The sequence below is a fragment of the Myodes glareolus genome, chromosome 1 (genome assembly GCF_982192425.1).
Source record: "Myodes glareolus chromosome 1, mMyoGla1.1, whole genome shotgun sequence".
NCBI classification, from domain to species: domain Eukaryota; kingdom Metazoa; phylum Chordata; class Mammalia; order Rodentia; family Cricetidae; genus Myodes; species Myodes glareolus.
The window spans coordinates 69,730,674-69,755,312 of record NC_142026.1 but is presented as its reverse complement, the minus strand read 5'-3'; the positions used below and the strand labels follow the sequence as shown (position 1 = coordinate 69,755,312).

Here is a 24,639-nt window from a genome sequence, read left to right as displayed (position 1 = left end):
TGTAGATTCCTTATAAAATAGACAAACACCAGAAAAGCAACAGATCCCAGGAATAACCAAGTAAGAGGAATATCAGAGACATCCTTCAGAATATCCTCCATAGCGCAATTAAAAAAAAAAAACACTGAACTTTTGGATAGTAATATTTTCTGACATTTTCAATCAAAAGAAATTGTACTTGTATGTATGTATGTATGTATTTATGTATGTATGTATGTTCAACCAAAAAGAAAAATCTTACCTGTAATGACTGTTGCCTGCCAGCAGGAGGCGGGGGCGCACCTGAATCCACGTGGCAATGGCACCGACCAGGAAAGATTCTGAAATATATATACACTCAAATCCAAAGGTTACTTTCAGGCTAGCAGCGCAAGCCAAACTCAGCCAGGGCTGCAGGGAATACACTGCCTGAGTGGGGGTAGAGTTGCCACTTGCCCGAGTTCCGCGGTATTTGCAGAAGCTGGAAAGTCCCCGGCCCGATTCTATTGAACGGAGCTGGGATCCAGTGCAGGCTTTACTGTAAAGGCTGTGGGGCCGCCAAGGTGTTGTGTGCGCTCAGGCTGCTAGGCCCGCGCCACGAGGTGGGAAAAAGGGCCCACGTCCGGGCGCCAAATAATGGTGAATCAATCCCACACCAGTTATGTTTTAAAGGGGTATTTATTTTGGGGGATAAAACTTACATATACCATAAACCGTCAGGAAGGGAGCCTAGTTGCTGGAGCTGGAGCCAGGAGCAGGAGCCGGAACCAAGCACCAGAACCAAGAGAGCCGAGTCGAGTTTGTCACCCTTCTTTTAAAGAGAAATATACCACGCCCCAGTGGGCTGGTATTTCAGCGACTATTGGCTGAAGCAGCGGAAGGTACTCCCGCAGCAATAAACATGTACAAATTTTGTATGGGCATATATACCTAGGAGTAGATAAGTTGGTTCATGTAGTAACTCAGTGTTTATGGGAACGACTAAACTGAATTCCAAAGCAATTTCATTCAGGATGGCAATGAATGGGAACCAACACAAAACTGCTGGATTGTGTTTAACAATTTATTTAAAATGTACTAGCTGAATTATGCAATGTACTAATAAATGTATTTAAACACTTAGATTTCTTGGTGATATTTTGTTTTGTTACTTGATTCTCCAGCATGAACTTTGTACATGACAATATTGTGCTGAAAAGTCAAAAGATTAGACCTATGTGAGACTTCCCTCTTCTGTCTTCCCACAGCTCTCAGCTACTCAGTTTACTGCATATGTTAACTGACAATATACTTCCTCCCTCATCAGAGCTGAGAATCCACAGAGACGGCCCTGTCTTAATCTAATACTATATTTGTTAGGATGTACTAGAGTCTTCATGTGTAAAATTGAAATAAATGACTGGATATGATAGAAACATCACTTAGAAAGGTTTTTTTAATAAAAAATGTTGTGTTATCACAGTCAGGGGGACTCCCCCAAAGGAATAAGCTTTATTTCTGACTGGAGTGAAAGAATAAAATCCTTACAATTTGTCTTCATCATTAGTGAACTTGGGATGTTTCCTATATCCTACTTAAGTTATAATTATTCATGGACTATCACAGCTAAGAAGCATACGAATTTATTTTCTGATATATACTTCTCACATTTACTTCTCTAGTATGTTCTTCTACAAAGTTCTCTGGACGTAAGTCCTGTTCATGTTCTCAGTCATCTGTTACCCATGCAACTTTGTCTCCATATTGTCTAGCAGACACCACAGTTCCTCCTCTCTTCACAGATTCTCACTGCTCTCGCCCTTTTCCATTGTGTCGTGCCTCTCCACTTCTTCAGTATAACTGGAACTCTCCCATGTATTTTTCTGCAGAAGATTTTGCTCTCCCTTCACTTTCTTCTTCAAAATTTTTTCCCTTCTTTTTGTCCTAATAACTGAAATATAGAAATTATATTAATGAGGTTGGAGTAATTGGAAGACAGAAATGAAGATAAAGGGGTGAGGGGAATCCAGAAAAAAATAAAGATATTTTTCAGAGAAAAATAAATGATCTATTAAGGAAAGTAAAAATATTTTGATTTTATTTGGGGTTTTGGTTTGGGGGTTTTGCTGTTGTTGCTGTTGTTTTGGAAACAAGATCTTGCTATGCATTGCAAGCTGGCCTTGAATTCACCACCCAGCTACCACTTCCCAAGTGCTGGGATTCCAGGTGTGAGCCACCACCCTCAGCTGGAATTTGAATTTTAAAATGATTACATTCTGTGTTCCAGCCTTCAAATACCCAATAATAACTCAATGTAATAAAAAGACAATGGAAAATATTTTCTTTGGGTTACAAAGGCTGTCAACCTCAGTAGGCATCAATTGCCACTTCTGCCTTTAGTCTGTCTCTTTTGGTCTGGACACCTACTAAAGCAGTGGACCTGGCTAAGAACAAGGTCAAGGATGTTGTTGTGTTTGGACCAGACACTGAAATTTACACGTTGAACCTGAAAACTTTCACAAAATCAAGCATGTGAAGTATTTATGACATCCTTGTTATTCCTTATGCTCTAGTCCCTTTAAGGGATAACCACGCCCACTCCCAGCCACTCCTGACCTCCCTTGTCGCCATCTTAACTCTTTCTCTTCTGTTCCCCTTCTCTTGGCGTGTGCACACGTGTCTCTGTCTCTCTCTCTCTATGTCTGTCTCCATGTCTCTCTCTCTCTCTCTCTTCTTTAAGTAATAAATATTTAGCTTCATATTTAGCCTTACGTCTATTTATTATGTCCTGTACACCTTTTATCTGCCAACTCCACCCGCCAGCTCTGCCACTCGCTGCGTGGAACCTGCACCTGTTTTGGCGGAAGCCTCTGCCTGGACTAGCCTGCCTCTGTCACCCACCAACATATTATCCTTTTAAAGAACAAAAATCCTCTCGTTACAAAGACATGGAGATAAGGCCCTTCCACTGGGAGAAATGATGCCTGTTGTATGGACCTGGAACCCATTTCTACACCAGGCTGAGGCAAATGGGGTGTCTGCTTGTAGATATTCTAAATGCAGGAATGATGCACCAGTAATAAGCATGTTCAAGGGAAAGTTTCGTGCAAAATAAAGTGTTTTTCCTGAACTCTGTCTTGGATACTTGGAATTGGCTTACAATGAAAATCAAGCAACTAGACAAGTCCATTGAGCCCTGGAGTTTGGTGAAAATGGTTCATTTTCATACAAATATTCATCTTTCTTAACTCAGACTCTATTTGATCCCAGTTATATTTTCTTATGAAAAATCAAGCCACCATTCCCAGCCTTGGATCTAACAGGACAAAGCACCTGAACTGATGAACTTCTCCAGCTCCTCATTCTCTGGATGTGGTTTAGAAGACTCATCTTGACCTTCAGCTTCTGAGATGACCTTCTCATCTAAAAGAGGAACCTCGATATTCTCATACAACATTGCAAGCTGCTGTTTTTCCTCAGCTTTTACCAGCCAACTGGAGAAGGATAGAAATGAATGTGAGGGCAGATTTGTTTGTTTTTTTTTACAGTGAATCATTTTGTTTTATAGAGAGGGCTTTCAAGTTTTATTTATATGCATGTGTGTAGCAGGGGAGGGAGATGGTGTCATGTGCCTGTAAAGACCAGGGAAGAGAACCTCACATCCTCTGGATCTGAAGGTACAAGTAGTTACGGGCCTCCCAACCTGGATGCTGGAAACTACACTCTAGTCTTCTGCAAGAGCCTGGAGTGTTCTTAACCCTGAGCAATCACTCCAGCCAAGATCATAGAATTCTTTTACTCAAGAGGAATTGTTTGTTCATGTTGGGAGATGGAGAACAAAGACAAAAAATATATGTTTATATGAGACTTCAAATTTCTGATTTGGCCCAGCTGAATCATGTTAACAAATACTCTGGTAGTCCCAAATCTTACAACTAAAGCAGGAATGTGACATACTGGTTAAGTGACATACTTAAACTAGATATAAAATTCAAGGAATGTACAACAGAAATCATTATCAATGCAATATGATGCAAAATAAAATTAAAGTCAAGAAAGACACAATAAACAAAATGTTAAGATTTTAATAAATAAATACTATTGATAGTTCATTTTAAATTGCCTCTGATACCCAGACTTGGCCCAGCATAGATCCTGTACTTAATTGGAGTTAATGAGACAGATTGATCAGCAAAGAGTTTGTCACACAAGGCTGAGGACCTGAGTTCACTCCCCGGTACCCACATAAAAAGTCATGTGTGATGGTACACACTTGTAACCCAACACTGGACAGGTGGGCAGGCATATTATTACCACAGCTCACTGGCCACCCATCTAACCTAGTGAGCTCTAGATCCCAAGAAATCTCAAGAAACAAGATGGATGGCACCTGAGAAATGACACCCAAATACACTTTGGCCTACAGCCACACACAGCAACACACCCACTCACACACAGAGAAAGATGTTGCTGTTTTGTAAACTGGGATTATTCTGCTATTGACATTTTATAGCACTACATAAAGATGTAATTGAATGAGAAAGCCTTGTTATAGCCACTGCAGCAAGCAGCAGAACTTGGAAGCTTCAGTCATGTGGTTTTGGCTTAAGAGTCAAGGACAGATTAAAGAGGTTGTGGAATCTCCTTCCATGGCTAAAGAAAGCCACTGAGCCTAGGCATGTATGAGGGATATCCCTGCATGAAGGCCTAGAGAGGCCTTTGTGTGAAGCTGTGAAGGAGAAGCCTGGATTGCCTTGGAGACCCTAAAAGTTGGAGATAACAGAACCATGGATACCTTTCTTGAAAGGCTGCTAGTGGGGAACGGAACCAGTCAAAGTGAGATAAGTATGTTGCAGTCAACAAAGCTGAATGGAATTGGAGATCTGAAGACTATTTTGACATCAGACACAGAGATGCAGAGTTTGGAATTTGCCAAGCTGGTTGTCAGTCTTGTTTTGGTCCAGTCTTTCCTCACTATGCTCCCTTTCCTCCCTCTTGGAACAACAATATATATCCTGTGCCACTCATTGTGGGAAGCTGGTGATCTGCTTTTGGATTTTGATTTTGATTTTACAGGAGATTACAGTTTTAAGAGACTGGAAAGAAACTTTCAACCTTGAACTTTTAAACAATGTTAAGACTTTGATAGATTTGAGGGACTTTTGAAGTTAAACTGAATGCAGTTTTGTATTATGATATGGCCACAAGCCTATGGGGGCAAGGAGTGGAATGTGGTGGTTTGAATGGAGAAATGCCCCCATAGGGAGTGGCACTATAATGAGATGTGGACTTATTGGAGTAAGTGTGACTTTGTTGGAGAAAGTATGTCATTGGGGCGGGCTTTAAGGTTTCAAGTGCTCAAGCCAGACCCAGTGTCACTCTCTCTTCCTGCTGCCTACCAGTGTCCAGATTTTGAATGCTCAGCTGTATCTCCAGGACCATGTCTACATATGTGCTTCCATACTTCCAGCCATGATAATAATGGACTACACCTCTAAACTGTAAGCCAATCCCAATTAAATACTTTTCTTTATAAGAGTTTCCATGGCCATGGTACCTCTTTACAACAATCGAAATCCTAAGACAATCCTGATTAGTAAATTTTTAAACACCCCCTTAAAGTTTACAGTTGAAGTGGGGCCTTCCTCTTGCCACTGTCAGTCCAGTTCTGTAAGCAGATCTGTAGATAGCTGTTTCTGTTTGATGTGGAAATGGATGACAGTGTTTCAATTTCTCCTGACAAACTTAACTGCTTAGCTCTATGAGACTCGTGTAACAAAAAACTTCTTTGATGATTAACTTAATTGAATTCTAAAGAGCAGTGATATAGGAAAAGCAATTGTATCATTCTAGATACAGGTTGCAAAATGGCAAAAAAAAACTTCTCACAAAATAATTCATTAACTGTATTAAAGACATTGATTCAGACAGTGGTGTTGGAGAATTGTCTGTATTCTGTCAATCATGTTTCAAATAAATGCTGATTGGCTAGGCAGGAGGTGTAGGCAGGAAAACCAGACAGGAAGTGCAAATAATGCAAGGAGAGCAGGAGAATTCTGGGGAGGAGGAAGCTGATTCTTCCACTCCTTCCCAGAACACCAAGGAAGCAGGATGTGACCTGCCAGCTGAGAAAGGTACTGAGCCATGTGGCTAAAATAGATCAGAAAAATGGGTCAATCAAGATGTGAGAGTTAGCTAATAAGTAACCTGACCTAAGGAGCCAATCAGCTTTCTAACTTACAGAGATCTCTGTGTGATTTTCATTGGGGCTTGCCAGTTATGGGGTACCAGGCGGGACAGAAAACACAAACAAGCAGCCCCCATTCATGTTACAAGACAGAGTGACACATTGGTCCCAGATGAAAATTTTTACTGAATTCAAAAGTGCACAGGAAAGAAGATAACTGTTTTAACTCAATATTTTCAAATGTTGATATGAATACAAAAAGTCTATAATAAGCCTAATTGAGAAACAATCTGTGTTCTATACTCCAAATTCAAGCCAAAGGCAGAATAACAGTAAGTTCTAGGCTAGCATTTGCTAAATTGTGAGACCCTGTCTCAAAAAAAAAAGAAAAAAAACTTCTCGAAATTTTTTTTTTAATAAATGTCTTCATTTGCTATACTCAGGGGGCCATCAACTTTAATGGGGGTTTGTACTTTCTTTGGCTAGTTCTGTAGAATCCTAGGCTTAATCAGAACCACAGAATGTGGTCCAAATAGCTTTGACTTAAAAGTTTCAAAACAATGATGCATTTGAAAAAGCCCCACCCAATGTGATTAAAGTATGTTTATGAAATTCTCAAAGAACAAGTAAAATCATTTTAAATATTTTTAAAGATAAAAGTTTTATCCCAATATCTAAATTCTAAAACTTAGTCAGCAAAATGATTGTCATCCAAGCCTGAGGTCCTGAGTTAAATCCCAGGGACCCACATAAAAAGTCAAGTGTGTAACCCCAACACTGGGGAGATTCTGATATTTCAGTTTCTCCTCTTCTTCCTCTTTCTCCTCCTCCTTCTCCTCCTCCTCCTTTTTTTCTTCATCCTTCTTTTTCTCCTCCTCCACATCTTCCTCCTCCTTCTCTTCCTCCTCTTCCTACTACTTTGCTAGCATAGCCAACAATCCAAATTTTGGAATGCACTGACCTGGAAGCGTAATGTGGCTATAGTAATTTAGTAATTAGAAGAAATGTCATCATCATCATCACCATCCTCTGACACTAAATAACTTTCTTGTGTATTTCCTGCCCTATTAGTTAAGATCAGGAGAGGTTATTTGGCATATACTTACTGTATCATAAAGGAGATCATGAGTCCACATATCAGGGCAATGACAAAGGCTATACTAGAAATTGAAATTACATGAACAAGACCAGGTCTACGTGGAATTGCTGCTAAAAATAGAAAGAAAAGAAGTTTGTTACAAAAAAAGGCAGTACTTTTAGAAATGACATCCCTAATTTTGAAAAATACTAAGGTTAGAGACATCCCACTTAGGGTTGAGTGCCCCAAAGACTCTCAGTCTCTGTACATTGTCCAATTGTGGGTCTCCATGTTAGTTCCAATCTATTAGTAGAAGCTTCTCTGATAAGGGTTAAATGATGCTCTGATCTATGGGTATAGCACTAAATCATCTTATTGTTGCTTCTTTAACTGGATAGTAGTAGTAGGTTTTCCAGTAGGTCCCATGACCTATCAAGTATCTGATCCTTGGCCATATTAGCAGTGTCAAGTATGGGCTTTATTTCAAGGAGTGGGACTTTAATCCAATCAAAAAGTAATTAGTTACTCTAGGTGTAAGGGCCAGTCAAAGAAACACACCCTGACCCTGAAACCAGAGTCAAAAGCTTAAAAGGAGCCAGTGAAAGAAACACACTTTGGCCTTGAAATTAGAGCCAAAGAAACACAATCTGCCCCTGAACAACTTAGTACAAAAACCATTAATCCCTGAGCAGGAAAACCAACCAATGCTTAAACATGAAATCCATAAAAACATGAAATCTGACCAAGTCCTACCCTGAAACTCTTCACCCTGGAAAAACTCTGCTCCTTAGAAGCTATATATAAGTCCTGTACCTGCTCAGTTCACTGCCTTTTTCCACCATGGCGGAGGCAGTCATCCTCCTGGATTCTCCCTTCCAATTAATCTCTTGAATGATGTTTGAGTGAGACCTTCTTTCCCCAGAGTGGAATGGAGTAGAGAAGTAACAACTTTGCTGAAGCAGAATTGCAACACTTTAGAAACTCTCCCCTGTCAGAGCAGAGTTGTTACATTGGGGAAACCTTTCTCTGAAGCAGAGCTGTAAACAGCTACATTTAAGGTGATTTTGTGGTATTCCTTGGCTCCTGACTGCCAGGATCCCCTTCCATCTGAATTACAATGTTTACAGTTACTCCCATAACATTGGTGCCACTATCGCACCAGTACATCTTGAAGGTAGGTCAGTTATAAGTAGTACTGTAGTTATTGTGATTGGATGATATTGCTGATTATGCAGAAGATGAGGCAGAAATATTGTAAAAGTCAGAGGTGGTGGATGACCCATAGACAAAAGCCTCTTCCACACACAATGGAGCTGATATACATGTGAACTCACAGAGACTGTGACAGCACTCACAAGACCTGCCGAAAGTTAAACCAGATAAAATCTCAGGGAATGAGAAGAGGAAGTGGACACACAGTCCCACTCCTATCCAAGAACTTATTTGCAATCAATACCTGCTGGGAGGTGGGGAAATCAGTTCTCTCCAATGAAGTGTCACTATGTGTATCAACCACACTACAAGGCAGGCCCCATGCCCAGGAGAAGCAGGACAACACAAAACAGATTCCATGGGGTTTTTATGTGTGTTTTGCTTTGTTGGGTATTTTTGTCTTATCTGATTTTGTTTTGTTGTTGATTATAGTTTTAATTTTTAGTTTGGGGGGATTTGGGGGTTTTTTGAGAGAGATACAAAGAGACAGAGAAAGAGAAAACATGATGTTGGCTAAGTGGGGAGATGGGAAGAATATGTGAGGAATTGGGGGAAGAATATTATCAAAATATATTGTACAATCTTTCTAGTTAAAAATTGATTTCTTAACAAATCCTAAGATTAGCTCTCTGTATCACATTTGCAGTCAAAGATGTGATCTCTCTCTCTCTCTCTCTCTCTCTCTCTCTCTCTCTCTCTCTCTCTCTCTCTCTCTCTCTTCCTGTCCTGAATGTCAACTATCATGCCACCCCTGCCATTACAGACTCTCCTCTGGAACCTTAAGCAAAAGTAAACTCTTCCTCCTATAAATTGATTGTGGTCATGGTATTGTAACACAGCAACAGCAAAGTAATATACTTGATAAAGGAAGCAAGAGGACTCTTCAAGGCACTAATACTTCCTACAACACTCCCATTGAGGAGATGCTCCTCAATATTGCTGACCTCATTTGAGGATCTGTCCTGCTGAAAGACCCAGATAAATCCAGACCCCTCTAGTAGAAAAAAATAGAGCCAAAAATCTAGTAGAAAAAATAGAGCAAAAAAATCTAAGCAGGGAGAGAAGAATCAAAAGTCTAGATTAGCTTGTTCAGTGACTCTGTTTTGGGAACTAGCTGAAGATAAAGTTAGATTAAAATCTTGAGAATAATCTTGAGAAACAGAAAGTTACTCCCTTGTGATTATCACTGGTATTTTTGGAATTTTTCAATGATCACTAGTATTTTCTGAATTTTCCAATGACACCCTCCCTAACCCCTTTGGATTATTGGGTTATGGTTTCTTCCCTTAAATACCCCTACTCCCAACTACTTGGGGTCAAACTCTCTACCCCTGAGTGGGAAATGAGTTTCGGCCCCAGAGCACTGGTTCCTGTCCTGTCAATAAACCTCATGTGATTGCAGCAAGGACAGTCTCTCGTGAGTTCCTGGGGGGTCGTGTTATCCTAAGACTTGACTGAGAGTTTCCTTGCTCTGGAGGTCCTTCATTTAGGAGCTCGTCTGGTATTGGCAACCACCCTCATCTCTCAAGACCCACTTGGAAGTGAGATATTGTCTATGTGTCTGTGTCTTTGTGTTTCCGTGCTGGCTGAATTCAGGTTCAGGTTCTGTACTTTTGAATTTACAGTCCTGTCTGTGTCTGTGGTTCCATGTCAGCTGAATTCAGGTTCAGGTTCTGTACTTTTGGTTTTTCAGTCATGTCTGTGTCTTTGTGTTTCTGTGCCAGCTGAATTCAGGTTCTGTACAGGTTCTATATTTTCAGTTTTGGTTTTGCAGTCGCTCACATCTCAAGAGGAGAGGGAGGGAGTGATCAGTAGATGTGCTAGGAGATCACTGACTGCCACCATGGGAGATGTCCCAGAAGGTTAGAAGGGACCCAGGGACACCTGGGAGATTCCCATCTGGGTACTGGTGAGGACACAGAAGTTCTCCTGGATTGGAGCAACTATATACCCTCTCGGCCATTTGTATTTCTGGAATGGTTTTGTCTGTCTCGGTGGAGACGGACATTTGTTTCTTTGTGTGTCTTGTGTGTCTTCGGTCTTTTGTTTGGTCTTATTGTGACTTTGACAATAGGGACAGACTGTGACGTTGACTCTGGATCAGTGGTTTTGTCTATCTAAGTTTTGTTAAGCTTTGGCTGTGTGTCTTCAGTCTTGGTTTTGTCTAACGCAAAGGTAGCAGGTTCAGTTCTTTGGTGAGATATGCAGGTGGTATTTCTCAGTTCTGTAGTATGACACATGAGTGGCTTGGTCAGTTCTCTGTAGAGATATGCGTGGATAGCGGTCTCATTTCTATAGTGGGGCAGGTCACACCCATGAAGCAGCTTGAAGCTGTGTCTTGGTTTGTTTGGCGCCATTGTCCTGTATGTCTGTGTAATGTGTGTTATGCTTTTGTCCTGACTTAAACTGATGCTGATGTACTCAAATCATGATTTCTTTGACTTTTATATTGTGACCACTTACAAGACTTTAGAGATAGGGCCATAAGCATAGGGGTATATTTCATAATAATAAAAAAAAAGAGTCAGCCTCAGCCCCAAGCAGTGGCTGCAGGGCAGCATGCTTGTATGGATGGCTGGGCTATTTAGCCTTTCTGTTACAAAGTATGGAGGCTGCTAGACACAGTTGTAGAAGGTGGATGCACCCCAATAGGATTTTGAACACTAAAAATCTGAGGGTAATCACTACGACCTAAAGATGTTAACAATCTTTTTCCCCAGTGCTGCTTACCACCCTGCCCACTCCCATCCCCCTCCCGTGCTGATAGATGAGTTCCTTCTGCCTGTCCTGGGAGTTGCACACCTCAAACCTCTGGTAAAAGCTGACCAAGGCTTGGCTCTGCAGGTGAAAAACTCTTTCAGATCCTGTGGGTTATAAGTATCTGTCATCATTTATAGGTGCTGGTTACAAATTATTGTTGGTTAATGTTAAAAAAAAACCAAACCTATTGTTGTTCTCAAATGTTTCACACTGGTACAGGATTTTATGTGCTGTTCTTGTTTAAAATGTAGCCATATATCCCCACTGAGAAAAATCACAAAAAAAGACTTTGGTAAGAGTTTTTATGTTGTCTAAAAAGAAAGAGAAATTTTTGGTATGTTGTCTAAAAAGCAAGAGAGATTTTGGTTAAAAATGTGTAAATAGAAATGGGCCTTATCTAGTTTCCCCTGTGTACATTTTCAAGGTCAAACTTAAAGCAGGTAGGGAGTGGCAGACAGTCTATCTCCTCAGGTCTCTCATGGCAGGTCTTCGAGGGGCCACAAGACGACCCACTAATTTGGCCAAGGTAGGAGAGTTTCTTCAGGGGCTGGGTGAACCACCATTTGTGTTCCTTGAACGTTTAAAGGAGGCTTACAGGCATTATACTCTGTTTGACCCAACCTCTGAGGGTCAGCAGGCAGTGGTAGCTATGGCATTCATAGGATAGTCAGCATCAGATATTAAGAAAAGTTACAGTGGTTAGAGGGGTTGCAGGATTATACTTTGCAGGTTTTGGTTAAGGAGGAAGAGAAAGTGTTTCAAAAGGGAGAGAGTGAGGAAGAGAAGAGAAAGACAGACAGACACACACACACACACACACAGAGAGAGAGAGAGAGAGAGAGAGAGAGAGAGAGGCGGGAGGCAGAAGAAAGAAAGGACTGGAGGGATCGTAAACAAGAGAAAAATTTGACTAGAATTTTGGCTGTAGTGGTAGGAGAGAAAGGGAAGACAGGACCTAGACAGGTAGAACCTGGGCAACAGAAGACCAAAGATGAGTGAAGATGGACAGAGGCATCCCTTGGACAAAGACAATGTGTTTATTGCAAAGAAAAAGGACATTGGGCAAAAGAATGCCCAAAGAAGAAAGGAAGGGCCTCTACAGTACTGGCCCTAGAAGAAGATAATTAGAGGGGACGACGCTCGGACCCCCACCCTGGAACCTAGGGTAACCCTGACTATAGAGGGGACCCCTGTAGATTTTCTAGTAGACACAGGGGCTGAGCACGTTGTGCTAAAAGAACCATTGGGGAAGCTAAAAGAATACAAAGACTATAGTAATTGGAACAACTGGACAGAAACAATATCCTTGGACCACCTTACGAATTTTAGATTTGGGGAGAAGACAAGTGACTCATTCCTTCCTGGTTATTTCTGAGTGTCCCATGCCTCTATTAGAAAGAGAATTGTTAACAAAGTTGAAGGCCCAGATCAGGTTTACTCAAACCTGGCCGGGGGTGATCAAAGCCTTTTGTTGACCAAGCGAATAACCTTCACTCCCCCTGCTGTCCTCAATCCCACTACCCTATTGCCTGAGACTGATGACTACTCACCTACCCATCACTGCACTGACATTTTGGCAGAAGAAGCTGGTACCCGAAATGATCTGAAGGATCAGCCTTGGCCTGGGAGTTCACTGGAATACAGATGGCAGCAATTTCATGGTTGAAGGTAAGCGGAAGGTGTGGCAGCAGTGGTAGATAGAAAGCAAGTAATCTGGGTCAGTAATCTCCCCGAAGGGATGTCAGCCCAGAAAGCTGAACTTGTGGCTTTGATACAAGCTCTACGGATGGCAGAGGGAAGTCTATCAACATCTACACTGACAGAAGGTATGCTTTTACCACTGCCCATATACACGGAGCAGTATATAGACAAAGAAGACTATTAACATCTGCAGGAAAAGACATAAAAAATAAAAAAAAAATTTGATCCTCCTTGAGACCATACATTTGCCAAAGAATGCAGCCATCATACATTGTCCAGGACACCAAAAAGCTCGAGATGTTGTGGCTAAAGGAAATCAGACGGCAAACCTAACTGCTAAACAGGTGACCCAAGGAGTAATGATCCTGGCAGTCAAATATCCTAAAGATTATTATGATATCAGTGAAACCAACTTTAGATACACCCCTGAGGACTATCAAGTTATGGGAAAATTAGGACTGGGAAAGAAAACCCCATATGGGGCAGTAGAGACAAAAAAAAAAGGAAAACTAGTCCTCCCACAAAAAGAAGAGCACAAATATGTTACCAACTTACATTACATTACATGACCCAATTGGGGGCCAAGAAACTAAAAGATGTGGTTAGTCCTCCAGCTAATATGTTATAGGACTCTCTGACTTGGCAGAAGAAGTAGACAAAAGCTGCAAGGCCTGTGCTATGACTAATGCAGGACACTCCATATATACTCCTGGGAAGAAGCTCAGGGACGACCAGCCTGGGACCTACTGGGTGGTAGATTTTACAGAAATTAAGCCAGCCAGATATGGTAACAAGTACTTTTTAGTTTTTATAGATACTTTTCCAGGCTGGGTAGAAGCTTTTCCTACCAGGACTGAGACAGCCAATGTGGTGGCTAAGAAGATCATAAAAAAAAAATCTTCCCAAGGTTTGGGATACCCAAAGTAATTGGGTCTGACAATGGACCTGCCTTTGTTACCCAGGTAAGTCAGGGACTGGCCACCCAACTGGGGATCTATTGGAAATTACATTGTGCTTACCGACCCCAGAGTCAGGTCAGGTAGAAAGAATGAATAGAATCCTAAGAGAGACCCTGAAAAAATTGGCCCTAGAGACCAGCGGGAATGACTGGACAGACCTCCTTCCTATTGCCCTGTTCTGGGTTCGGAACACCCCAGGGCGATTTAAACTCATTCCTTATGAGATCCTATGTGGGGGATCACCACTGCTCACTGAGTCAGGTGGAGTGTATAATCCTGATGCTATTCTCGACCTTTATTTGCCAACCTAAAGGCCCTTGAAGTGGTGAGACACCAGATCTGGGAACAACTAAAAGAGGTATGCATCTCTGCTTGAATCCACACCTCCCATGTGAAGCGAGCTCCTGAACTACCCAAATTGCAGTATCTGGGGCTTTTAATAACAACACCAGTCAGGATGCTTGTGTTTGGAGAACTAATCATAGGTTGACTCTTACTGAGGTTATATAATGAAACTCTTAAGAGCCCTAAGACTCCTGACACCAGGTACTTGGTTCCCAGTTTAGATAAATGGTGGGCTTGTTGTACAGGCCTGACACCTTGCATGTCAACATCAGGTTTTCATGACACCAAAGATTACTGTGTGCTTGCACAACTGGTACCTAGGGTCTTTTATCATCCAGTTAACACACTTGAAGATGAGTTTGACAAGCACCTAACTCACTTTCAACGAGAACCTATTTGGTGCAGGAGAATTGTCTGTATTTTGTCAATCATGTATTTTAATAAAGCGCTGATCGGCCAGGCAGGAAGTATAGGTGGGTCAACCAGACAGGAAGTAGAGGTGGGGCGATGAGAACAGGAATATTCTGGGAAGCAGGAAGCTCCCTCTGCCATTCCTGCGCAGACCACCTAAGAGGCAGCATGTAACCTGCCCAGCTGAGAAAGGTACTGAGCTGTGTGGCTAACGTAGATAAGGATAATGGGGTAACAGAAGTTATAAGAACTAATAAGTAGCCTGACCTAATGGGCCAATCAGTTTATAACTTATAGAAATCTCTGTGTGATTGATTTTTATTGGGGCTTGCTGGTTGTGGGGTACTGGGTGGGACAGATACCCCAACAAGCCGGCCCCTCATGTTACACCTATTTCTCTGACATAGTGGTAATCCTGGGCCTCGGGGTTGCTGCCAGTGTTGGGACAGGTACCACTGCCCTAATACAGGCCCCTCAGTACTTTAATGAATTAAAACTAATTACCTTCATTAGAGAAAGAATAAGTGCTGTTCATATTTTGATGTTACACCACCGATATAGAGCTTTACAAGGTCAAGAAGATATTATTAGAACTAGGTACTAGAAGAAGTGGGGAGATGAAACACCTGGACAAATCCAGACTCCTTTAGCAGGAAAAATGGAGCCAAAAATCTAAGCAGGAAGAGAAGAATCAAAAATCTAGATTAGCCTGTTCAGTGACTCTGTTTCAGGAACTAGCTGAAGATAAAGTTAGGTTACAATCTTGAGGATAATCTTGAGAAACAGGGAAGTACCCCCTTATGATTATCACTGGTATTTTTGGAATTTTCAATGATGCCCTCCCTACCCCCTTTGGATTACTGAGTTGTGGTTTCTTCTCTTAAATACTCTTTCTCCCAGCTACTCTGGGTCAAACTTTCTACCCCTGCATGGGAAATAAGTTTTAGCCCCAGTGTTCTGATTCCTGTCCTGTCAATAAGCCTCGTGTGATTGCAGCAAGGACAGTCTCTTGTGAGTTCTTGGGGGGTCGTGTGTGAGAGACTTGAGTGAGAGTCTTCACACTCTGGAGATTTTGCACTGCCACATAGCCCTAGCTTGTGTTCAATCTGGAATCCCAAGAAACAACTGAAGAAAGGAGAAAAAAGACCCAAAGAATGGATATTTTTCTTCCTTCTTCTTCTCCTCCTCCTCTTCCTTCATATTCTTACTATTCTTCATATTCTTTAGATAAACATCAATTTTCAAAGGAGAAAAAAATATTGTCAGACATTCTAACACATCTTTCATCTCAGCACTAAGTAGGGAGAGAGAAGTGGATCTCTGTGAGTTCAGAGCCAGCTCAGGCTACAGAGTAAGGAGATCCTGTCTCAAAAGCAAATGTTAACATAGGACTGCATAGTCCAGATTACAGAAACAGTTTTGAGGCTGGAGCAATGTCTCAGCAGGTAAAAACACCAACCAGCAAACCTATTAGCCCAAGTTTGACCCCCTACGGAGTGGAAGGAGAGAGTCAAGTCTTGAAATATGTCCTCTGATGTCCATCTAACCATAGGCATCATATACACAGAAACACAGATACACATTTTAATTTATTAATAATGCAATAATTTTAATTTTTTCAATTTTACTCCCCCAAACCCAAGACTTTCTTCTTGTGGTCACCTCCTATTCAAGTCCTCATTCTCACACTATGGATGTCACTATAACACCTTTCACCTATAGATTTGCTGGACCACAGCACCTGTAACCTGTAGATAAGTTAACTCCTTGCCCATAGATACACTAACCCTTGATAGTAACTCTTGTCACTGGACACCTCCACCTTGGCTTATGATGAAGATACTGCCCTAATGGCCTAGAGATGCTAAGTTGCTGTAGTAAAAGGAAACCACAGGTCAATTCATGGTGTAATCCCAGATACCTGCATTCCAAGAGTTGGATCTAAGGACTGCAGAAGGTGCCACGAAGACATGAGTTGTCTCTGAAGGCTCAGGTGTATCACTATTCTGTGATGTTTCTGAAATTTAAAAGTAAAGAATGATTTTTGTACAGAGAGGCAGGACTAACACAGAGTTGAGAAACAAGAGGAAAGAGCTTGAATGCTGAGTTTAGGAAACTCTTATGTGAATTTTGCTACAAATAGGGAGTGAGAAATGAGTCAGTTTGGTGACCGCATAAGCCCCACCTCCTGCAGCCCCAATAAGTTAGTCTTGATCACCTGATATGCCATTAAATATGTGTGTTTAAAGAGATATTTAATTGGTGCTTTGGGAAGTGGAACAAATAAGGGGCCTAGTGACCCCAAGTTCATCCTTGGAGTAGTAATATGAGCATTATGTTTAAATTGAGGCAATTAAGCAGTCCTAGTTGAGGTGATCCTCCCAGAATTTTCTTGGCTCCAGTCTCAGAAAGTGGATGATGCAGGTTAGATTGACATATGCCCCTTAGAAATTATCATGTGTAAGAATCTGACCCAAAGTAAAAAAGAATAACACAATGGAGGTAGAGGTACCAGGCTTTCATCCTGCCTTCCCCTCCACCCTTAAAATAAATCCCAGCCAGGTGTGGTGGCAGAAGTCTTTAATTCCAACACTAGGGAGGCAGAAGCAGGTATAACTCTGTGAGTTCAAGGTCAACCTTATCTGTATAGTGGGTTCCAGATCAACCAAGACTGCATAGTGAGATCAGGTTTCAGAAAAAGAATTACTAATTTTTTTAAGTAAACACTATTCATACTTCAGCATTCTGGGTAAAAAGGTTAAAGCAATTGTTAGAATAAGAGCTTCAGTGGTATCCCACGGAAGCCTCTCTCCCTTTGTTATCAGCTAGGAGCCCCTCTTCTTTCCTCTGCTTCACAAAGAATTTAATACAATACCCTGGGTACTTTTCAGAGAAAGAATCATGTTTTATTTGGTGGATGGAAGTTTTTAGAACTGCACCACACTCTGTGTGACCATAACAACTCACTGTGGTGGTCTAGATGTGAATGGTCCTCCATAGGCTCATATATTTGAATGCTTGGTCCCTAATTCATGGAGTATTTAGGATGGATTTGAAGGTGTGGCCTTGTTGGAGTAGGTATGTCACTGGGAGTAGACTTTGAGATTCCAAAAGCCCACACCGGGCCCAGTCTCCCTCTCTCTCTGTCTGCAGTTTGCAGATTGGATGGGAGCTCTAGCACCAAGCCTGTCTTCCTGCAGTCACACTCCCAGCCACGATGATAATGATGATGACAATGGGCTAATCCTCTGAAAACTATAAGCAAACCCCCCAATTAAATGTTTTTCTAAGTTGCCTTGGTCATTGTGTATTTTCCCCCAGTAATAGGACAGTAACTAAAATACTCACCTAATAAACCTCTTACCCTGAGGGGCAGTTTGTCTCAGATCCCACCTTCCTCTTGATCCTAACTCCTCACTTCTCCCACCTCAAAATCTATTGACATTGCGTCTATACTTGAAAAACAAATTTTTATTTCATATACTTATTTGTGTGTATGTTTGTGAGGTTTTGTGTTTAGTGCAATGCATGTGGAAGTCAGAGGTAAGTTCAAGGAAGGCCATTCTTTCCTTCCACCATGTGGTCCAGGAAACCAAACTCAGAGTTGGACTCAGCAGCTCGCATCTTATCCTGCAGAACTATCTCACAAACCCCATTTCTATATTTGTAAAAATCACTCTCTGGAGACGTTACAGTCATCTCCAGCTTTCAAACAAGAGTTTGGCAATACTGCCAGGCCTGGTAGCACAATTCAGGAGATTGAGGCAAAAGGGTTGCAAGTCAAGGTGAGCATTGGGCCATGGAGTTATGTTCAAGACCAGCTTGGACAACTTAGTGAGTGAGGCCCTATAGAGGCAGGATAAAAAGACAGGAAAAGTATACAACATGAAGGGGAAAAGGGGCCTTTGCTCTGGAGTCTGAGTAAAGCCCATGGTCGGTTGAGGGCTAAGCACTCTAGTATAATTAATGCTCTTTGTAAAGGTCACCAACCAAACATCAACATTCTATTCATATATACATATTTCACATTAAAATAACAATGACCTAGACTTACACCCTGGATATGTATAACCTTTGGAAGAACCCTCGTTCCTTCTCTAGACACTGGGAAACTTGGTTTGCAGTAAAGATTTCCTGCCTTCCTGTATCCTTGTGGCCTTGGCTCTTACCTTTGCAATGGTGCTCCTGTTGGCTCTCCCTCAGAAATAACCCAGTGATAAGATAGCAATTTCTAATGCTACCAAAACCCTACATATGACTTTTCCGAGCACCTCTCTTTCTCCTAAACCTATAATAAAATACCTTTAACAAAATTTCCACTTTTGCATAAATTGACTATCCCTGAAATGCTCATGGATATGTTCAGCACCAAAGATACAAATATTTGGGTGACCTGAGTCCCTAAAACTCTAGGGGAGCTCCACAGGCTGCTGAGGGACAGCAGGGAACAGTGTCTCCTTCTCCTGTGCCCAAGTCTATGATACTATCTTCAAATATCAATGAAAGGGCTGAGGATAGAGCTCAGTGGTAAAGTACATGGTTCAGCATGCATGAGGCCTCAAGCCCAAACCCTGGCAGCACACATAAGCACAGTTCTGAAACATTCTGCCCACTTTCAACCTCAGAGTCGAAAGACGCAATCACTGTGACCTTTCAACGCATTTCTCTCATTAGGAGTGAGTCATACATCTTCCGATATAAACAAGAGTCAAAGAGTTCCAGGAGAACATTGGGGGCTCCCAGCAATTCCGTTAGACGACTACTTCTTTCTTCTAGCTATAAAACCTACAGCTGAGAGATGAAGCTCATGGCTAAGCAAACCACTAGCACTAACTAAAAAGAACAGGTTAGTGTCAAAGTCGAGATGAGAACACAAGCCTTCTCACGCCAGACCCTAACCCAAGCTTTGTGCTTTGCGGGTGGTATAAACAAGCAAGTGACAGTCATATTGGTGTGTGTTTGGGACTGATGGATGTATTCATTGTATTATTGTTCTATATGTTGATACTTTGACAGTTGAGGACCCTCCTGACCCTACACACTACCAGACTAAGAACAGTTAACTCCTAAAGATGGTAGAGTTTACCTCTCACATGCAATCAGATCAGCCCAAGCCCAGTGAGCAACCACCCATCTCCAATGACCCCTTTGCTAACCGTTAGTCTGCAGACTGCTGTCCAGTTGCTCTCATCACTCCAGGGCCCAGCATTGAACAAACTAGGAACAGCCCTTTGGTCAACTGAAATTACTCAAACTACTCAACTGTAAAGCCCCTTATCCAGCCTAAGTTCGTTTGTGAAAATAAAAATAAAGGCTTTTGACCACATGCCCTCACTCCCTCTTCCTCCTGATCCACCTTCCATACTCCATTAGGTGGCCCTCCTGCTTAGCATTTGTGTGTAACAAAAACTTTTCTTTCATCAACCTGAACAAGAATTCCTGGAAAGAAGACATGACCTCAAAGGCAGTTGATAACTTTCATGATGTGACCCTTCAGTAGCCATTATTGTCCTCCTCTGGTGTGATCTGATATCTTTCTGACCATTAGGTAGATCTTTGGAATGTACACACAGATGGACCCTTAGTGTCCACCAACCAAAAGGCAAAGAATGCATCAGAGAGCATTTGAGGCCTGTAGCTAAGATTGATTCGCTTTGCTGTAAGTCATCGACTTGATATTTCCACCAACATATTTGAAAAGTGTCTTGATTATTTCTGTTCTATGACTTTAAAAAGTTCATGAGACTATTATTACACTGGAACATGAAATTTGAGTTAACCTGAGTCTGTGTTCCCAGGCTATGGATACTCATAATTCATTCCAGAATGGTCTATCTTTTATCCCCTTTGAGGTGAGTGTTATGTTTTTGTATTGTCTCCTTTCCATGTCTGTACTCCCTACATAGCTGATTCAACCAAATCTCAGGTACACTGGGAAACAACAGAGATTAATCCAAGTGTAGATCTCATCTCTCTTCTAAGAAGCTTTGTTTCTGCAGCAGATGAAGACCATTGCAGAGATCCACAACTGGTCAAGCAACAATTGGGTGTTCAACCCAAACTGGTACCTATACAATGCAACAACTACACATAAGACTCAGAGAATAGTTCAGAAGATAGAACAAAAAATAGAGTGAGCCAAAGAACCAGGATGCTGCTGGGAGGTAGTGTCTTCTAGACATACCAAGGAAGCTGCATCCATGAAGTTTCAACAATCTGGTTGCCTAAACAATGCAATGCCAGTTGTCATTACCAACCTAGAATGGAGACACTTCACAAATCCCAGCCCATAGATGAAAAGCTGCAGGCAATCAATGATTGTGGAGACAGGCAGAATCTTAATTGTCCAGGAACCAATCCCTTATTGGTTATCCAATCTCAAGTGGTCAGCCTTAGACAAATGTGCATATGAACAGAACTTAATGGACTCCATAGGGTGTTTGTGTGTATGTGTGTGAGCGTGTTAACAATAATAATTTTAAAAGTAATGAATTTTATAGGGAGTGATAGGGGACATGGAAGGAATTGGAGAATAAGGTGGATGGAAATTATGTAAATACAGTATTCATGTATGAAATTCTCAAAAAATAAAAATTATAAATTTAAAAATACAAAACAAGAATGCTGAATAAGGAATCGGTTCCTGGAAGACATGTCTTTAACAGATGTAAAAAGACCCAAAGGGAACTTCTAAGGTGGGAAGAGTAGCAAAGCAGGAAGGTGGCCTTTTGTCTAAAGAGGACTAGGTGGCAAGGGCCCTTAGGAAAGCTCCAAGCAGAAAAACCGGAAGCAAAGAAGCCTCCAGAAAGTCAATACTGGGGTTGTGAGAGCTCGTTGCATATTCTGTGTCACCCAAAAGGAGCTGACTTTCTTATTCAGCCTGAGCTCTGCTAATCCCTTGTGAGCACCATCACAAATCCAACTATTCTTTGAGTTGATCTTGCATCCTGCCACGAAAAAATATAAATGTTAATAAATCTATCCCAGTATCTAGCAGACATATAAGCCAGTTTGCCACATCATGGTATGCTACTTGTATCCACTTCTTTATTTTGTGACTGTGGGATTTCAAAAACATAAGACCTTAGGTTTGCGGTCAGGGGAACTGAGAAACTCCCTCCCAGGATAAGGGCATGAAAAGACAGAGCTGAAAGCTGCTGGCCTTTATCACAAAGACAGAGAGCCAGACCAACGAAGCCATCAATAATGGCCTTTCCTCAGATACAGATGAGATGTGACAATATCGTCAACAGACCTTTCCCTTGAATAGGAGTGAAATTTTATTCTCCTCCCATGAGGACGCATACACGACATCAAAGATCACCTTGGCTGGGTGTTACTGTTTTAAATTACTTCTTATCTTTTTGTTGTAGGTGTTGTTGTTCATTTTTGTTTTTTTATAGAGTGCCACGAGAATACCTAAAGGACCCAGAACTAAAGAGAGATCTGCCTGTGCCTCCCGAAGTGCTAGGTCTTAAAGTGTGAACTCAACAAGAAACTCTTTTCCAGCTGCTTAGCTTTCAAAGTTCTGGAAGGTGCCATGTATACTGATGGAGGAGGAAAGACACCAAACCTGGACCCTGCCCACTGGTATGACAGTGACGAGATGGGGGTGTACCATATGCATGCCTGGTGTCCAAGAAGTCCAAAAGAGGTCCCCTGGAACTAATGTTACAGATAGTTATGAGCCATCATGTGGATGCTAGGAATCAAACCTGGGTCCTCTAAAGAGCAACCAGCTCTCTTAACCACTGAGTCATCTCTCCAGACCTTCCCTTATGTTTGTACCCAGATATTTGTGCTTCTTCCAACCTGGGGGAAATAAATTTCTTGCTGCAGTAGGCAATGGTTAAAGCACAGATGCATTACTGTTCAAACTGATAGTAATAAATGCATGTGGGTGCTCAGCTATAGATGGTATACCTGTTATTAACCCCACACACACACCTTAAGGATTGGAGAACTCTGGGGAAGAAGAGAAGAAAGCTAGGAGATGGAAGGCATGTTGTGAAATGTCCTCTGGACATGACATGGCTGATGCACACAGAAGCTTACAACAGCTGTGATTATCTACACACAGTCAAGTCCATTAAAACTTCCAGCATGGAGGAAGAAGGGCTTCCAAGGCTCCAACTCAACTGAGAATTTATTGGAAATTGATATTTGTTAGGATGTAGATAGTCACTTTTCTTTATGTTTGTGGTCCATGGTAGATTCCCAGTGCCTTGATGGATAACACAAGGATTGGAAAAATTAATTAAAATTATAAAAGGAAAGGCAGACCCAAGGCTTGAAGGCATGTGTAAGGAGGGGACTGTACAGAGGAGTAGCAACAGAGAGAGACGTGGGTATGATCATGATACATTGTATACATGTATGAACCTTTTAGAAAATAAATACAAATTTAAATTTAAAAAGATAAATGTTTTTGTTCTTTCCTTTTCCAGAGCTGAGGACCAAACCCAGGGCCATGATTTTTGTTCTTAAATTAAAAGGCATAGCCTAGGAGACAAATGGTAAATGTTTGTAATTCTAGAACTTGGGAGGCTGACATGGGAGGGTTATGAGTCACAGGCCAGCCAGGACTGTGGAGTAAATACTTATCTTTAAAACTAAGTCCAGAAAGCCCAGATGATTATAAATAATGTAAGACATTTGCAAAACATCTATATCTGGACCTGTGAGTTCAATCAACCACCGAAACATGTACAGCAAATTACACCTAAAGTCGTTCACAGAACCAGGATAGACTCAAGGTTGCTATGCACACTAATTAAAGCAAAAGGCAGTGGAAGAAGCAGTAGCCTTTAATGAGCAGGACAAAGCACACTGAGACACAGAATATTTATTTTCCTATCAAATATTTGTCTAATTCTTCTCTGGACTTTACTACTAGCAAATACTCAGGCATATGCACTCATACAACACACATATATATCACACACACTTATACCACATGCACACACCATACATACACTTGTGTACAAATATATACCACACATGCACATGCACACACCCATACACTGCACATATCACACACACACAATGCACTACATATACATACCACACCACACACACACCCACATGCACACCCACATACATCACATATGCACTTACATACACTGTACTTACCATACACACATAATACACCACATATACATACCACACCACACACATACACCAACATGAACATGCATACACTGCACATTCCACACATGCATAATATACCACATATATGCATCACACCACACATATACAGTTACACCACACATGCACACACATACACCATACACACAAACAATACACTACATAAACACAGCACACATACAAATACACCACACACACACATATATACTGCACATACCACAAACATACACAATATACCCATATATACACCACACACATACACCACACATGCACATACACACACACACATATATCACACATACCATACACACACAATACACCAAATATACACACCATACCACAGACACAGCCCATATATGCACATGCACACACACACACCCCACAGACCACACATACACACACAATACACCACCTATACACGCACCACACACACCCAGCTCCGATCCTCCCCTCAATAAGCAATACGGTGACTTACTTGCAGTTCCTGGGGTTGCCTGAAGTACTGAAATGATGCCTCTGGGTTGTTCCACAGGAGCTTTTGATGTTTGTAACTGTCTACTCCCTTGAAAAGAAAACTTGTAGCAGTGAAATGTAATTAACTTCTCTTTATTTCCCTGGAAACAAGTCTTTAGTTCCCCTGAAATAAGAAAGGCCATTGCTGAAGCTACCTGGTGAGTCCACTGCTTTGTCAGCAGGATAAACCTCATCTGTGTAAGGTAAGCAGACATGAAGTAGGCATTCCAATAGAAACCAAAATAAAAACACAGAACTCTGAACCTTGACCATCATTCTAAAACTATCAGTTCTTTTTCATACACTAGAAAGAAATACTTATCTAACAGCCCAGCAACTGGAGCAGCAAGACACTGCCACCCATAGAA

General features: G+C 41.5%; 1 protein-coding gene across 2 annotated transcripts; it reads right to left on the bottom strand.

Annotated features, from left to right (window-relative positions):
- Positions 1–1,442: 1,442 nt before the first annotated feature.
- On the bottom strand, positions 1,443–24,639 carry C1H19orf18 (chromosome 1 C19orf18 homolog). Of its 2 annotated transcripts, none has more exons than XM_048426970.3 (6): positions 24,427–24,639; positions 24,234–24,320; positions 16,533–16,628; positions 7,252–7,354; positions 3,292–3,452; positions 1,443–1,909 (listed from the first exon to the last, which is right to left on the bottom strand). In XM_048426970.3, exons 1-6 carry the CDS (start codon positions 24,545–24,547, stop codon positions 1,755–1,757), a joined length of 723 nt encoding a protein of 240 aa, XP_048282927.3. In that variant the 5' UTR covers positions 24,548–24,639; the 3' UTR covers positions 1,443–1,754. The 2 variants fall into 2 exon arrangements, with proteins under 2 accessions (XP_048282927.3, XP_048282928.3); XM_048426971.3 differs by having other exon boundaries at positions 7,252–7,351.

Bases quoted from the DNA above. Each gene is read 5' to 3' on its own strand.
- C1H19orf18 (XM_048426970.3), bottom strand. From the start codon at position 24,547: ATGATGGTCAAGGTTCAGAGTTCTGTGTTTTTATTTTGGTTTCTATTG. The intron at 7,355-16,532 runs GTATCTGGGATT...TTCTATTTTTAG, and splicing joins ATCCAACTCTTGGAATGCAG to CAGCAATTCCACGTAGACCT. The intron at 3,453-7,251 runs GTAAGTATATGC...ATCCTTCTCCAG, and splicing joins ATGATCTCCTTTATGATACA to TTGGCTGGTAAAAGCTGAGG.